Source organism: Vigna umbellata, chromosome 3 (assembly GCF_029865625.1).
Source record: "Vigna umbellata cultivar VRB3 chromosome 3, Vumbellata_1.0, whole genome shotgun sequence".
Classification (NCBI taxonomy): domain Eukaryota; kingdom Viridiplantae; phylum Streptophyta; class Magnoliopsida; order Fabales; family Fabaceae; genus Vigna; species Vigna umbellata.
The window spans coordinates 4324832-4340733 of NC_142167.1; the positions used below are offsets into that span (position 1 = coordinate 4324832).

The following is a 15902-nucleotide window of genomic DNA, read 5'->3' on the forward strand; positions in this document are numbered from 1 at the left end:
AAATACCAACAAGAATAAAAAGAATAAACAAATTTATTCATCTAACATCGGAATCCAATTAAGAAATTATAAGAAAATCAACCCTAAAGAATTAACTCTTCATGGAATGTAGAAATAACATAAAAAAGATAGGGTGAAAAACATGAGAGAAGAGAGAGGACAAAATTAGGTCTCCCAAAGGATTCCCCAGGCTCCTTTAATGTATTTTTCTAAGTCTCTTTACATAGAAATTGGATTGAACTTTATTTTAGACTTTTTAGTTATTATAATCTTATTTTTTATAATATAATTTCCTCCAATTATCTTCTAAATAATTTAATATCCTCAAGATATATTCTATTGTTTTAGAGATATAAATATATTTGAGAAGATATTTGCTAATTTCAAAAAGATTTGACAAATATTCATAAATAACTATAAAATATAAAAAAAATAATAAAATAAGTTATATTAATTCGAATAAAATTAATAAGGTTTTTTAATAATTGTTTAAATTTATATTTTTATAATAGAAAGTAAATACTTAATTTTTCTTATATTATTAAAATAGAAAACTATGATCCAAAAAATATTATAAACTTAATTATTTATAATTTCATCATAAATAATTATAAAATATAAAGAAAAAAATAATAAAATAAGTTATACTAATTCGAATAAAATTAGTAACTATTTATAAAGCGGTCTTTCAATAGTTATTTAAATTTAAATTATATATAAATAAGATATATATATATATATATATATATATATATATATGTATATATATATTATATTATATTACTGTTATGCTATATTATATTATATTATTATGTTATTATGTTATGTATATTTACCCATCAAATTTTAAAAGATAAAATACTAAATGCAGAAGGAAAAATATCAGGGTTAGTGCACATGTTTGCCTCTATAGTGTTTTTATTCCCTCTCCATTTCGGCTGTAAACCCTAACTTTAAAATTCCCAAAATATCTCTTCTTTCTTCTTCTTCCATACTCTGATACAGTTACACCACCAATTTCTCCTCTCTCTGTAAACACGCTGGGGCTTGGAACTCCACGATTTTGGTTTTCTGTTGTCGCTGCTCGCCGAGAAAATTGGCTTTGTTCTTTCCAAATTCGTCTTGGACAGTCAAATTGAACTGTTCTTTAGTTCTTTTACTGCAGGTAAAGGTTGAATTTGCTTTGGGTTTTATAGTTTTCTGGTTGCAATTCTTTATATTTAGTTTTTGATGAAATAGACAGTGTGCCCTTTGGATTTTAGATTTTGTCGGTTTCTCATATACTTGGTTTGAAGAAATTGAGTTTGTAAAATTCATTTTCCAAATTGTCGTAGTGGTTGTATTGTATTGAGGATTACTGTGGCGGGGTAATCATTTCTTTCATTGCTGGTAGGTAGTTGAAGTAAGTGACATGTTGAGATGATTTTTCCGAGGGATTTGGTTTGGGTTATTTAGTGATACTCAATTTCTGGTGCTGTTGTGAAGTTTGTAAATATATGTATATATATACATATCTAAATGTTTTAGCATTGGGAATATTGAGTGTGGAGGTTTAATGGGTGTTAGTGTTATTGATAATGTTATAAAAGGGATTTGGTACTTGCGGTTACTTAGTTAGAGGCAGTATGATTAGGAAAATATGAGATTGGAGGATCCTTTTGGGAAAATCTCGGTGACGGTCAGTTATTTGTTTCAGATTTTGATGACTACAGGCAAGAAAAAAACATTGGAGGGATCATTCCCTATGCTTTTGTTGATTTAATTAGGGTTTATATTTTATTTATTTGTAGATTAGCATCACGTAGTTGTTTCTCATTATTGTATTTAATGGACAGGGAACAATTATTTAATGTACATTAGTGACTTGATCATAATGTTCTGAAGTGTAAACAGATATACATCAAAACTAAGTTTCATCAGAACTTATGGCTGGATTGTTGCTTGGTGATGCATCTCATCATGGAACTTCTCAAGGTGTTTCTCAAAGATACTCTCAAGAGAAGTCAGAGGATGGCTCAAGATGGTACTTTTCTAGGAAGGAAATTGAAGAATACTCACCATCCAAACAAGATGGCGTAGATTTGAAGAAAGAAACTTACCTACGCAAATCATACTGTACATTTCTGCAAGACTTAGGCATGAGACTTAAAGTGTGAGTCTTTGTTAGTTGCCTCAGTGACCTATATTAATTCAATAGGTTCTTTTTTGACTTTCCTGTTTAAGACGCGTGGTTTATTGTAAGTATCCTTGTTTCCTATTTGTTCAACTGATGTGAGTACTGAAAGTAAAGTTTGTTAAGATTTGATTTGTTCCCTTGTAGGAGGGCAGGAGGTCATTAGGAATATCTTAGCAATTTTAATGTCTACATATATTTAAGATATTGCTGGCACCGAAGGGAAAAAGAGTCTTAATCTCTGCTGTATTAAAATTGATAATAGATGTCAGTGAACACGCTTAAATTCATTTATCATTATGTTGATATTGATTCAATTGTGTTGCAGACCTCAAGTAACTATTGCAACTGCCATAATATTTTGTCATCGATTCTTTCTAAGGCAGTCCCATGCAAAGAATGACAGGAGGGTAAGTTTGTATCCTGTTATTACAACTTTCCTAGTCTTTATTATTGGATAGTTGCTCTCAGTGTGAATAAATTTTTTTCTTTATATTTAATTATGTATTTTAATGTGCAGTTTTAGCAAATCTATATTTTGGATTGTTTATATGTTCATGGCTGTTGAATTTGCATTAGTTTGTTTTGATAACTATTGTTCAATATGTTTTTTTATGCCAAATAGAATCATCAAAATTATCTCCACATGTAGTGTGCATTCAAATTCACAAAAATAGTTCCAATTAAAAAGAAGGAACGAGTGTTGGATTGGAATAGTATTCTTGAAAATCATCAAGAAAAGAAAGAGAGAAAACGAAAAGATATGCTTCAGTTATTTATATCTTGAATATTGTTAAACTTAAAACTAATCAGTTATAGCTGAGGATTGTTTTACCTATTGGTGCACTATTTGATACATAAAGGGAGTTATTGGTGTACATATTTTTTGTACAATTTTACCCTTGTATTTTGATAACTGTCTTTTAATATAAGAACTGCTGTTATTTTTATTTTGGTAATTGTCATTTTAACACTCAAGAAAAATGTGGACACAGGTGTAATAGTGCCTATATTTCCACTAGTGAATATGAACTCGATCCTTATTTAATGAATCTCACAGGTGATTTTCAGTTTTAGATAAATTTTAGCCAATAAAAGTGTTAGAAATAGGATGGTCAGTGTTTCAAGTGTTTGGATAAGATGAGTAAATTGTTTTTATGATTTAGTATTGTCAACTAGCCACTATAGTGCAACTTCTGCTATTTGCCTGTGATTTTTCAGCTATTTGCTAGAGCAAATTGTTGGCTTTCCTCCATTTTCCATTGGCAGGACTGGTTAAATTTCTAACACATTAAGTTACTGAGACATAATTCAGAGAATATTACAACTTATTGGTTGGTCTGACCACGGTCTTAGACTTCTAGTTGCTTTATGACTGTCTACCTGCATGTTCTAGGTCTGAACCTTTATTGTTTTATAAAATAGCCCCTTTTCCTTAAAGTATGCTGGGTAATCTTTGTGTTAATAAAGAGTAAGAAAAACGTTTTCATCATAATGGAATGTTGGTTTATCCTGGTTATAAAACTGCTGCATTGTATTTTGTTTGATTTCTTTAGACATTTTCCATCAACCTTGCATAATACGCAGTTGTGGATAAGTAGTTTGATGAATAATTGGGTATTTTATAGTCATACTATGTAATAAGATTTGTTTTGAGGCCTGATATTTACATGTAACTGTCAAGATATTTATAGTTATATTTACATCCTGGATGAGCAGGATTGAACATTATTATCATGTCAAATCAGTAGATGAATTCTTATTTGTTTTTCTCAAATTTAGAAAGAATAGTATATTTCTTCTGCATTTCAATAATGAGGTCATTGGACCTATAAATACATTAGTCTGCTAGTTATTTTATGAAATATAGAGAGATAATTCTAAGGAAACAAATCGCTGCAATTATGCGATGTTTCTAAATACATATTAATAGCAAGATATATCTGAGATAAAGAATGAAACTATAGTGAGGCTAAAATAAAAAAACTTAAAATTTGAGTAGCACGGTTTGGACACTCCCCTTCAAGTTGGTAAGTATTCTCCAGTTCCTGCTTAGATATAATTCTTTCAAAGTTAATGCAGTTCAACCCTTTGGTGAGTGTGTGCTAGTTGATTGAGTGGACAACATATGGGGTGCAAATCTGGCCATTGTCTAGATTTTCCTTGATAAAATGCTTGTCTACCTCAATATGTGTTTTTATCATGTTACACTAGGCTGTGGATTATGCTAATCGCAAATTTATTATCACATCATAGCCTCAGGTTCATCCCACTTTATCTTCAGGTTTTCCAATGTAATCTTCAACCATAGAAGTTCACATATTCCTTGGGCCATTGTTTGATGCTTCAACACTTGATTTGGCTACTAACATTCTGTTTTTTGCTCCTCCAAGTCACTAGTTTTACACCAAGGAAGGTGCAGTATCTAGTGTTGATCTCCTATCTCACTAGGCCAGACATTGCTTTTGTTGTTACTTATCTCCTATCTTTCTATTGTCTTAGTTTCAAATTTTGTAGCAAGGCATTAACTTAAGATTTACTTCTCCTTTTTGTCATCTCCAGTTACTGTACTATCATCAACATACACCAACCATAATGTTGTTCTCCTTGGAACTGAATGTTTGATGAATAGAGTGTGATTTCCTTGACTTTGTAGCCTAGACTTGTCATAACCTTGGCGAATCTACCAAACCATGCTTTTGCTGTTTCAGCACATTCAAAGCCTTTCTTAACGAGCAAATAATTCCAGTAGCAACCTGTCCTTCATAGCCTGGGGGCAACTCTATGTATATCTTTTCATTGAACTGCTGCAGATCCGAATTATGATTTGCTTTTAGTTATAACATTACTCTGACCGTGTTCATCTTAGCAATCGGGGCAAATGTTTCCAAGTAATCCACTTTATAGGTTTGAGTGAATTCTTTGGCGACAAACCTTGCCTTATTATAATGTTCAATGATCCCAGCAGTTTGATATTTCACTGTATACCATCTCAAATTTATAAAGAATAACATTCTTATTTTGTATTTCAATAATGAGGCCATTGGACCTATACTAAATACATGAACCTGCTAGTTCTTTTAGGAAACATAGAGCTAATTTAAGGAAGCAAATCCCTGTAATTATGATATTGTTTCTGAATACATAATCCTAGTATTAATAGCAATAATAATAAAGAATAAACTTATAGCAAGGATAAAATAAAAAAGTTCATAAAATACATAATGAGCAGAACGATTTTGACAGTTTTACTAATTTGTACCCTTGTGCATCAGGTTAGATTTAATATGTAGGACTTCAATTATATAACTATTTTTATCCTAAAATTGTATTTATAGTGTTCTTCTATGCCAGTCACCAACTAGCTGCTTTGATTGTAGTAGTTGAGTTTTTGCTGTGCTATGTAAATCTTATGCCTGCTTAGTATTTAGCTTTGTAATTGTTTTCTTCATTTGGAAAACTTGTTGTAATACGTTTCTTTGTCTGGATGTCTTACCTATTTATTGTCTTTGTCAGCATGATTTAGAGAATTTTCACATTTATCCTTCCCTGTTGATATATCTCTTTACATGCATAGTCATAGATTCTCTTATGCGTAGAATGAAACATTAAATTTGACTCATGGCTATAATTAGTAACTTAATATGTTCTGCAGACCATTGCAACAGTATGCATGTTTCTTGCTGGGAAGGTTGAAGAAACTCCTCGTCCATTAAAAGATGTAATTCTTATTTCATATGAAATTATACACAAGAAGGATCCAGCGGCAATTATGAGAATAAAGCAGAAGGTATTTCAAAGCTATCTTTGGTCTGACTCCAGACGTTTAAGTACCTGTTAATTTATTGTTTCTTTGTAGGGAATTCTGTTTTGTTTTGTTTTGTTTTGCGTTTTTTTTTTGTTTTTTTACTTTTTGCGTACCATTCAAATTATTCATATTTTGGATTTCTTATATGGAATAACTTGCAGCAAGCAGGTTAGCACAAGCAAAAATTGACTTGCAATTTGCATATTGAAATTGAAATTTGTTGTTTTCCTTTTTCTGTTTGCGTTTGTTTAACTGCATGGGGATTTATTTCTAAATAAAATTCTTTGAAATTTCTCAGTTTTCCCTACCTTGTAATGTATTTATTTCCTCAATTATGACACAGGAAGTGTATGAACAGCATAAAGAATTAATCTTACTTGGAGAGAGGGTTGTCCTTGCAACTCTTGGTTTTGATCTGAATGTGCACCATCCTTATAAACCTCTTGTTGAGGCAATAAAGAAATTCAAAGTTGCTCAAAATGCCCTTGCTCAAGTTGCGTGGAACTTTGTAAATGATGGGTAGGAAGATTATACAATTTTTGTTCAGGCTAGTAGCCTTTGATTTTCTTTCCTGAAGTTGTGATGTGATATGCAGACTTCGGACATCACTTTGCTTGCAGTTTAAGCCGCATCACATCGCAGCTGGGGCCATATTCCTTGCTGCCAAGTTTCTGAAGGTGAAGCTCCCATCAGATGGGGAGAAGGTCTGGTGGCAAGAATTTGATGTCACTCCACGCCAATTGGAGGGTTGGTGTCTTTTTATTCAGTACTAGTGGTATAAAGAAATGAGGAAAAAAAGTACCATCTCATTGTCAACTCTATTTTGTCCTTCCTCTTATTAATGTTCATGTTTCTCTCTCTCTCTCTCTCTCTGTGATGGTGTCTTAGTATTTATCTATTCAAGGAGACTGTGGTGCAAGCATAATAACTTTAAGTATCATTATCATAATGCAAAACCAATTTGTCCAATCTTTTTTGCAGAAGTGAGTAATCAAATGTTGGAGCTGTATGAACAAAATAGAATGCCACCTTCCAATGATGTTGAAGGAGGTGGGACTTCTAATCGAGCCACTGCAAAAGCTCCAGCTAATAATGATGAAACTTCAGCTGCAAAGAGTAATCCCCAGAGTGGAGCGACTAGAATTGAAACATCGAAGCCTGTGTCTTCTGTGGCTGCGTTTGATTCATCAGTCCCAAATCATGTTGGGCGCCCCCTCTCAAATCATGGTAGAATTGGTGATTATGGGAGCGCAGAAATGAAACACAGGGTGGAAGGTGATGCCAAAGGCAATCAACATCCCGAGTGGGAATCAATACAATTTAAGGAAAACTTACATGAAACTCAAGACATGGCTAAATCTCGATCTGATAATGGTGACAAAGAGCTGGAAAACAATGCTGGAGGGACAGAAACAAAAGAACCTACTGATTTGAAAGATAAACATAGTAGCAGAAGCCTAGATAACAGAGAGGGTGCATTTAGCCGGCCTCCTCAGGAAGCCATTAAGAAAATTGATAGGGAAAAGGTAAAGGCTGCATTAGAAAAACGAAGGAAAGCAGCTGGTCATATTACTAAGAAAACAGATGTCATGGATGATGATGATCTCATTGAGAGGGAACTGGAGGATGGAATTGAACTTGCTCCTCAGAGCGAGAAGAATAGGGATAAGAGGCAAAACTGGTCTAAGCCCTCTGACAGGTCGGATTATGAGAACATGCATGGAAGACATCAAGATTATGCAGACGAGCAAAATCATGGAGGAAAAGGTCTATCTTCATATGAACAAGATCTAAGTGCTGTTGAAGAAGGGGAGGTATCTGCGCTTGATGACATTGGCCTTCCATCACCCAAGTCAAGCAATCGCAAGAGAAAACCAGTAAGCTCCCCCGAAAGAGGGATGGAGGGGAAGCAACGGCATAACTATGGCCCTGGACCTCACCACAATAGTCGTTACGATTATGTGGAGGATCGAAACAAGGTCAGTCGGCTAGGCCATACTGAAAGGGACAGCAAACGGCATGTACAGGAAAACCATGTTTAATTTTTTTCTGGTATGATGCAGCCGCCTTAGCCTTCCATTAAGTCAGGTCTATTTGTTTGAAGGACTTGAACACATTCAATTTTGCTGGAGGGACCAATTTCATTTACTCAGTATATGGGCATATGGGAAAATTGTAAAGTAGAAAGAGAAGGGTTATATAGATTATATCGTTGGACACAAATCAGAATGTCCATTTTCCCGCAAGATCATCCATGGTTTTGATGATTACCCCTTTGAAATAGTATTAGGTGTGATCATAAACTCAGCCTATTTACTAGATGGAGGATTCTAAGTGTCATTTGTCATATCCTACCGTTATTGCCTTCAAAGCCATGCCTGTTATGTTTGTAGTACACTTGGAAGTGTATCTTTCTGATATTATATTCCCTTTGAAATAGGGTGCATGGATAATCTTCATAATTTTAACACTCGGATGTAAAATTAAATTCATCTGCTGTCCATAATGGTCACTGATATTATTATGATAAACATTTACAAAATATTTCTCACACAAGAGTTGAACAATAATATTTCTCACACAAGAGTTGAACAATACAGCCTTATAAACCATAGGATAGACACCATATACTGGGTTGGGTCAGTCTCTTTGGTCGTTTTTTTTTGGGTTAAATATGTTTTTAGTCCCTAAACTATTGGCCATTTCTGGTTTTCGTCCCTCTTCCAAAGTAAGGTACAATTTGGTCCTCATTCTTTAGAAAAACGTTCGTTTTAGTCCTCAAAATTTTGTTTTTAGTCCTCGTTTTAGTCCTCAAAACGTTCGTTTTTTCGACTAAAACGAACGTTTTTTAAAGATTGAGGACCAAATTGTACCTTACTTTGGAAGAGGGACGAAAACCAAAAACGGTCAATAGTTTAGGGACTAAAAACATATTTAACCCTTTTTTTTTCTTCTTTATATATATATATATATATATATATATATATATATAAATTTCTTTTAATTATTTTAATGAAGATTATGTTATGAAGTAAAGATAATGTGATGTAGCAATGATAGTGACAAATATCATGTGTCATCATCGGAGAAAGTGTGACATGAAAAATTTTAATTTAATTTTGTCTTAATTTAATCTTAATTTTTTTAAATTGAAGTAATTTTATTTTTTTTAAATTAAAATTAAATTAAATTTTTATATAAATATATAATGATATTTATATAATTAGTAATTTTTATAGACATATTAGAATTAGTTTAAAAATAACAATATTATAAATTTAAATATAAAATTTATTTAAATGTATATTTTAAATTGAATTTTATATAAATAGGTTATATTAAGCTGATTTGTTATTGTCATTTTTAATAAATATCATAATTATTATAATGATATTTTTATTAAAATTTATATTTTTATTAATATTTTTAATAAAATAAAATTTATTTAAATTAATATTTCACATTGAATTTTATTTAAATATTAATTTTAATTTTTAAATAATTTTATTTTAAATTGTTATAAAACTATTCTAAAATTATATATATATAATAATACTTTTAAAAAGTAAATAAAATATAAATGTGAAAAAGACTAATTAGTTTCCTTGCTTTTCCTATGCTTTAACGTAAAGGTATTCTGCGCTTAAGGCACAAGTGCTTTTGATTGTATTCCCAATGAGATTTGTATACGAAGAACACATGTAGTAAAAAATATTGAGAATGGTAGAATTTAGATAAATAAAGATGACATATAGTAGTGAATATATATGCATTTTATTTTATTCCTGTAATCTACAATTTCTTTGTGAATTGCTCTCTTTCGCTCGATATGATTCTTCTCACATAATTATCTCATCAAATAACCCATTATTAATATTTATTATCTCTTTTATTTTACTTCTATAAAAAAAATTGAGATACCAAACTATTTCTTCTGCCTGACTGTACGTTGTTGGTGAAAATATGCCGTGAGTGTAGTGGGCTATGAACATTTTGAATGATTATTATCCAAATCTAATGTTAATTTGAATAAGTTTGAAGTTAACTAGTTCCGAAGAATTTTGATTTGAATGATTCCAACATCTTTAAGTTCAATATATTTCTTTCAAAGGAATTATATTTTAAATAGTTACATATTAGTAAGATGTTTCTTTTTGTCACTGAAACGAGTCCTGTATTTATTTTTTTTCACTTTTATCTTTTAACTTTTAACTAAAAATACCATCTCATTTCCAGGGCTTCTAATTCCCCTTGCTTCTTAATTAAAAATGTCACAATTTTTTTCGTTTCAGTTGGTGTTTTTTTAAGAGGAGATTAAATTTGAATTCTCCCTAGAAAAAAAAGAGACGGTAAGTTGATTTTTTTATCCCAAATTGCGTCTTTAATAATTTTTTCTTATAATTTAATTTCCTTATCAATAAATTAAAACAATTATAAAAAGTATAAGAAAGAAAAAAATTGTATATAGAATTTTATACTAGTTTCATAAGGATCTTACACCCAATTGTTAATCCGAAAGAAGATTAATGTTCCACTATCACAACCAACAAATTGTTACATCACAAAGAAAACAACAAGTTTAAGGTTTATAACATCTCTCTTGTTACTAAAGAGATGAAACTCACTTTTCCCAAAAGCCACAAGGGATGAACACCTCCTCCAAATGTTTCACGAAGGATGACCACCTCCTTTGAATCTTCACAAAGGATGAACACTTTCTTTGAATATTCACAAAGGATCACATGTTTCACTTAGCAACAATAACAACACTCAATCACAACCCTAGTGAAAATTCTCGCTATATGCCAACACCAAGTTCTCAAAGCCACAACACAAGAGTTACACAAACCCTAGAACACACTTATCATAACACACAAGCAAACAAATAAGTATTTCGTATTTTTGTATTTTAGAATGAGAGTCTTAAATCAATTTATGAAGATCCACTTAAGGATACCTCCAAAAATCCGTTTTATATTTCTTCTGAGATATAAAAATTCCATCATTATGTTGAATGATCTTAAAGCCTAAAAAGAAAAACAATAGGACCAAAACCTTCATTTCAAAATACATTGTCATAGTTTCTCCGAACTTTGCAACTATCTTTAGGTTGTTGCTAGTAAAATTTAAATAGTCGACATAAGAATACACAATGAAAGTATATTTAAGTTTGATAAATTTAATATAAAAAGTGTGCTCAAATAGGTATCTTTGGAAGCCATTTTGCACAAACTTGAAAACACTGGGAAAACATGGGGTGAATAATGTTTTCGAAATCTTTTCGCAAAACAACATCTAATGATTTTATAAAGGAGTAATATAATCTATAAGAAGTTTAGACGCTGGCTTTTTTCAAGAGAGTAAACGGAAAACATTTTAGATATCAAGGTAATCAACCACAAATTTTATACTGGTTCACTCAACCTGAGTTATGTCCAATTCTTCCTTAAGAACTCCTAAGGGGTTTCACTAATCTTTTACAAATATTACACAAGTTTTACCTCTCTAGGTTTTCAACAAGTATTCTTATCACTTTTGTCACATAGTCAACACGATTGGGTCCTGCTTTGTTAGTCTTATTCATTTTCTTTTCTCAAAGCTTGGAGCATTGTTATAGATTTTCTATTTAGGTTTAACTAAATAATCATTTTTGACTTTGAATGTACAATGAGTGTTTTTTCCATCAAAACCTAGGCTTGTCAGACGAATGCTTACATACTTGTTTAGGTGTTTTTTCCCCATCAAAATCTTGTTTCTAGCACTTGTGTTTCTATCGATCATATTCTTCAGGTTTAGGTGTTTTCGGATTCTTATCTCGTTTTAATGTTATTTGATTAAACTTCAAAAAATGAGCGTTTAGACGTATAAACGATTTTGTCTTAAAAACTCTAGGTTCCTTCTTAGAACCTAGGGCCTAGGATCACCAAACTTTACTATGATCCCTCAACGACTGCTTGAGTGGATCACCTACATTAAACTTAGGACTCTATATCCAGTTGCAACCTTAGATCTATTCCTACCATCTAAAAGCATATAGGAGAATTGATCGGACCACAATTTCAAACTAGTTTCAACTCAATCTTAAGCCAATGAAATAAGATGAGTGATCAATTCATCCAACAACAAATATAAACCAATTCACAAACTTATAACTAAAAGCAAACATTCATAAATAAAATAGTATCGAATACAAGAGAGTTCAAAGCGATCTACATATGACTTCAAAACCTAGGAGATTTAGCTCCTCATAATGGATGGCAAGAAGTTAAAACAAAGAAGGAACTCCATCTACTAGTCCTTTAATGATATAGAGGAAGTAGGCGAGAAGACCTTCTAGAGTCTCTCTTTAAAATTGTCTAGAAATTATAGCGAGAAGTATCTAAAAGGGCTATGCTAAAGGCTCCCTAAAACAGAGAGGAAGTTCTGTTTTTATAGATATTAACAGTGTAGGTTTAGCGATGGATTTCATGGCTCTAATCGTGAGGTTTTCTCCTAAAGTGGGTTTCCTTTGTGACTTAATTTTTGTGTTTTTGTATTCGTGTGAAGGATTCTTCATGGCTCTAGCCTTAGGTCAGGGCTTGAAGTTTCCCTCTAAGGTGGGTTTTCTTCATGTACCTAAAGCCTCAAATTCTACGTTATGGCTATGCTGGAGTCAATTTGCTATATTTTGCTCAAAATTTCTCTATTTTCTTTATATTTTATCTTTGACTCTTGAAATTCGTCAAAATTTGAAAAATAAGTAAAATTTGGGTGATTAACATAGATACTTAACATAATCAAAATAAGATAAGTGTCAAATTATCATCTAAACTATTATAGGAAAAGCGCGATTTACCAACGACATATTACCGAAGGCTTTGAGGCCGTCAGTGTTGAGATGATTACCGAAGGATTTTGAGCCGTCGGTAACTTTCTCGCTGATTTAAGTCCCAAATTGGGGTTTTCGTTCCCCAATTTCATTTTCTTCATGCTTCATCGCTTTTGTCTGTCTCGTCCCTTTCTTCACACACTTCCCTCCCTTTCTTCACGCACTTCCCCCCTTTCTTCACGCTCCCTCACTTTCTCGGTTAGTCACTGGTGGTGGTCCTTCGCGGTGGTCACTGGTTCGTTGATCGTGGTTCCTTCATGGTGCGTGCTGGTTTGGGGAGTCTTGGGCTAGGGTTCATCGTGGGTTGATTGCTGCGTTGAGGGCTGGTGGTGTCGAGGTTGAGGGACTTCATTGGAGGGGCCATTGTGGGCTTCTGTCGCTGTCGTGCTCGTCAAGGGCTATCTTGGTTGAGGTAAGTTCCACATATTTTCATTCACATTCTGAAGCCTAGACACTGTTTCTGCCTTCATCTACTTTTCATTCACTTGTTAGTATTTTTAATTTTGATTTTGATTTATGTTTCATCTATTGATTGCAATGTCTTGGATTTTGATGATCTTAGGGTAAGCAAAGATGGTTTTCTTCACATTCTTTAGCCTTATTATTTTTAATTTTTCGTGCTCTATTTAGCTTATAGTGTCTCATATTTTCATTGTATTGAAAACATAACTGCAGAGACAATAAATAGATACATCCAAACACTAACCAAAAAAATAAAATAGACACTTATGCTAACACAAAAGAGAAAACAGAAATCGGTGCACTGCACCACTAATACAGCAGGGGAAAACACAACTGTCCCATAAAGAAAAACAAAATTAATTCAGCTCCCCTTTAGGTGACGTGTGTCTGTGTTATTTAATATTTGAGGTAAGAGTGAGAAATAACATGTATCAAACACATAGTTCCCCGCAGTAATACTTAAAAATTGTCATATATAAAGCCAAATATAGGGAAAGAAAGCAAGGCTACAATGGGGGCAAAAAGGACCTCATAATATAGAAATCTTTTTAGTTGTTGTGGCTCTAAGAATTGAGAAGAGACAACGTGAGTATCAGGAAGAGTAGGAAACATAAACGAAGCATGAACTGAACAATATGTAAAACACGCTACCTGAAGATTTAAGTGTGCATGGATATCACTCAGCAATTTATAATTTTCACTTTGGAAAATGGGGATTTTTGAAGCAAGTATTCAATTATCCTGCCAACTCCCTCATCAGATATGTTTGTCGAAGATTTCACTTTCAATTTCAATGACTTCAATTGAACAAAACAAGGAATTTGAGTTATCATTGAACTAGAAGTTGAGAGACCTTGCACAATGAGAGTTGATTGGAGACACACTTTGAAAGATAAATTGAAAAGCAAGATTGACTAATGGATAGCAATTTGGCACATGGAACATATTATGGGCAACATCAAAAGTAAAATACAAAGGAAAAACAAAATAAAGTAACTTACATGTAGAATCTTAAGGGTACTTGAAGAAAGTATCATTATCTATACATAATCAGCGAGCACTTGCAGCAGACTTATAAGGGCTGACTAAGTCCGTTCAAAATGAGTATGAAAATAGGCTTCACAGTCAATGCTTACTTGTTCAAGAAAACAAAGTTTTCATGCAGAGTTGGTGCAGAGGATCACGCATCACAATAAGATATCTAAGGTTTGGAGTAGAAAGCACAAATTTGTAAGGTGCTTCTTGAATGGTACTACCAATGGTCAAACTAGAAAGGTTGGAACATAAATAGATTAAAAAGATGAAACATAAATCCAAAATCATTAAAAAGATAGTTGAAAGAGATTATGCATTTGAAGAGCTTAAAGAATGACACTAACTTGTGAGGGTTCGTGTTTTTGGTTGATCTCCCTTCTCTTTTAACTTAATACAGAATTATAAGATGGCCTCGGAAGCTAATATGCTCTATATGGCTGGTTATGTTCTGCACACTGCCTATGACAAATGCTTTGGGAACTGTTGCAACAAGCTCATGGGGAGCTTTCCACATTAATTTTGCAGAGTTATGTGACAGGGAGCTTTCCCTAATTGCTTTTGAGTGAATCAATCATGCTTGGCAGTAGCTGTATGCTGAGTTCATTTAATTGTGCATTTGTTGAGTCAATTAATTTGTTGTATCACTCTTTGAAATCAAATTTTGCAGAACTAAAGTGTTTGTGAAACCTGTACTGCATTGTTTTCTGAGTTTACACTGAGTTTTGAGTTTAGAATTGTAGTTGACGTGTCAAAATGTTATGCTGCATTACATGACGAATATTGGATGATTGAAGGTCTAGTTTATGCTGTGTATGCCCTTATAAAGTTATAAAACCATGATGTTCACTAGGAATATGAAAAGGACTAAATAGAAATGTTTAGTATATGAACCTAGAAAGCAACCTAAAACTTAGTCAAAACATGACAACCACTAACTAATCCTAGAATCAGCAAGTGATTTGACATTGCATCAAGTGATTTCATGTCACAGACAATTTCAAGCAGTCACATTATAATCAATATCATTTTGTTATAAAAAGACAACTCATTTTGTTTGTTTGGGTTGTTGATGTAGATTTGGACGTGACTGGAAAAAGATTGAAGCATTTCTTGGATCAAAGTTAATTTTTCAGGTAATTTTAAATGTAAAATTTGTGTTGAGGTCATTGATGATATATATATATATATATATATATATATATATATATATATATATATATATAAGTGAGGAAAAGATGATATATAATAAAATGATGTTATATGTCAATTTTGTGGGTTGAGCTAGGCATAGACCCCTATTCTAAGAATTTTTGTAAGCATCATTGGTTGCTAAATCCTTCTCAATGGTTTTACCTATAGTTTTTATGTGGTATTCAGAGCCATGGAGCTACTCAGTCCAGGTAAGTGTCTAATTCTTCTATTTTGGAATCTGTCAACTCTGTTTCCTTCACTGTTTCATTGCTTCTGTTCATCATTGCACCATGGAATTCTGATTTCTTAGGTTCTGATTGTGTTTATTCTTGTGTGCCAACCTTGATTTGCTTTGGTTTCCTCAT

General features: G+C 32.4%; 1 protein-coding gene across 6 annotated transcripts; it reads left to right on the plus strand.

Moving 5' to 3' along the window:
• The first annotated feature begins 873 nt into the window (after positions 1–873).
• Positions 874–8449, plus strand: LOC124841876 (cyclin-T1-3-like). 6 transcript variants are annotated; one of them, XM_088109246.1, is made up of 7 exons: positions 874–1165; positions 1885–2152; positions 2502–2583; positions 5829–5963; positions 6325–6500; positions 6577–6779; positions 6963–7102. In XM_088109246.1, exons 2-6 carry the CDS (start codon positions 1926–1928, stop codon positions 6752–6754), a joined length of 798 nt encoding a protein of 265 aa, XP_087965372.1. In that variant the 5' UTR covers positions 874–1165; positions 1885–1925; the 3' UTR covers positions 6755–6779; positions 6963–7102. The 6 variants fall into 6 exon arrangements, with proteins under 6 accessions (XP_087965372.1, XP_087965373.1, XP_047174208.2 ...); XM_088109247.1 differs by having other exon boundaries at positions 6577–6756; XM_047318252.2 differs by having other exon boundaries at positions 879–1165; positions 1836–2152; positions 6577–6728; positions 6963–8449.
• Positions 8450–15902: the final 7453 nt, after the last annotated feature.

Excerpts from the sequence above, each read along its gene's own strand:
- LOC124841876 (XM_047318252.2), top strand. The coding sequence starts at position 1,926 with ATGGCTGGATTGTTGCTTGGTGATGCATCTCATCATGGAACTTCTCAA. Across the intron at positions 6,501-6,576 it reads TGGAACTTTGTAAATGATGG|ACTTCGGACATCACTTTGCT; the intron begins GTAGGAAGATTA and ends TGTGATATGCAG. Across the intron at positions 6,729-6,962 it reads CACTCCACGCCAATTGGAGG|AAGTGAGTAATCAAATGTTG; the intron begins GTTGGTGTCTTT and ends TCTTTTTTGCAG.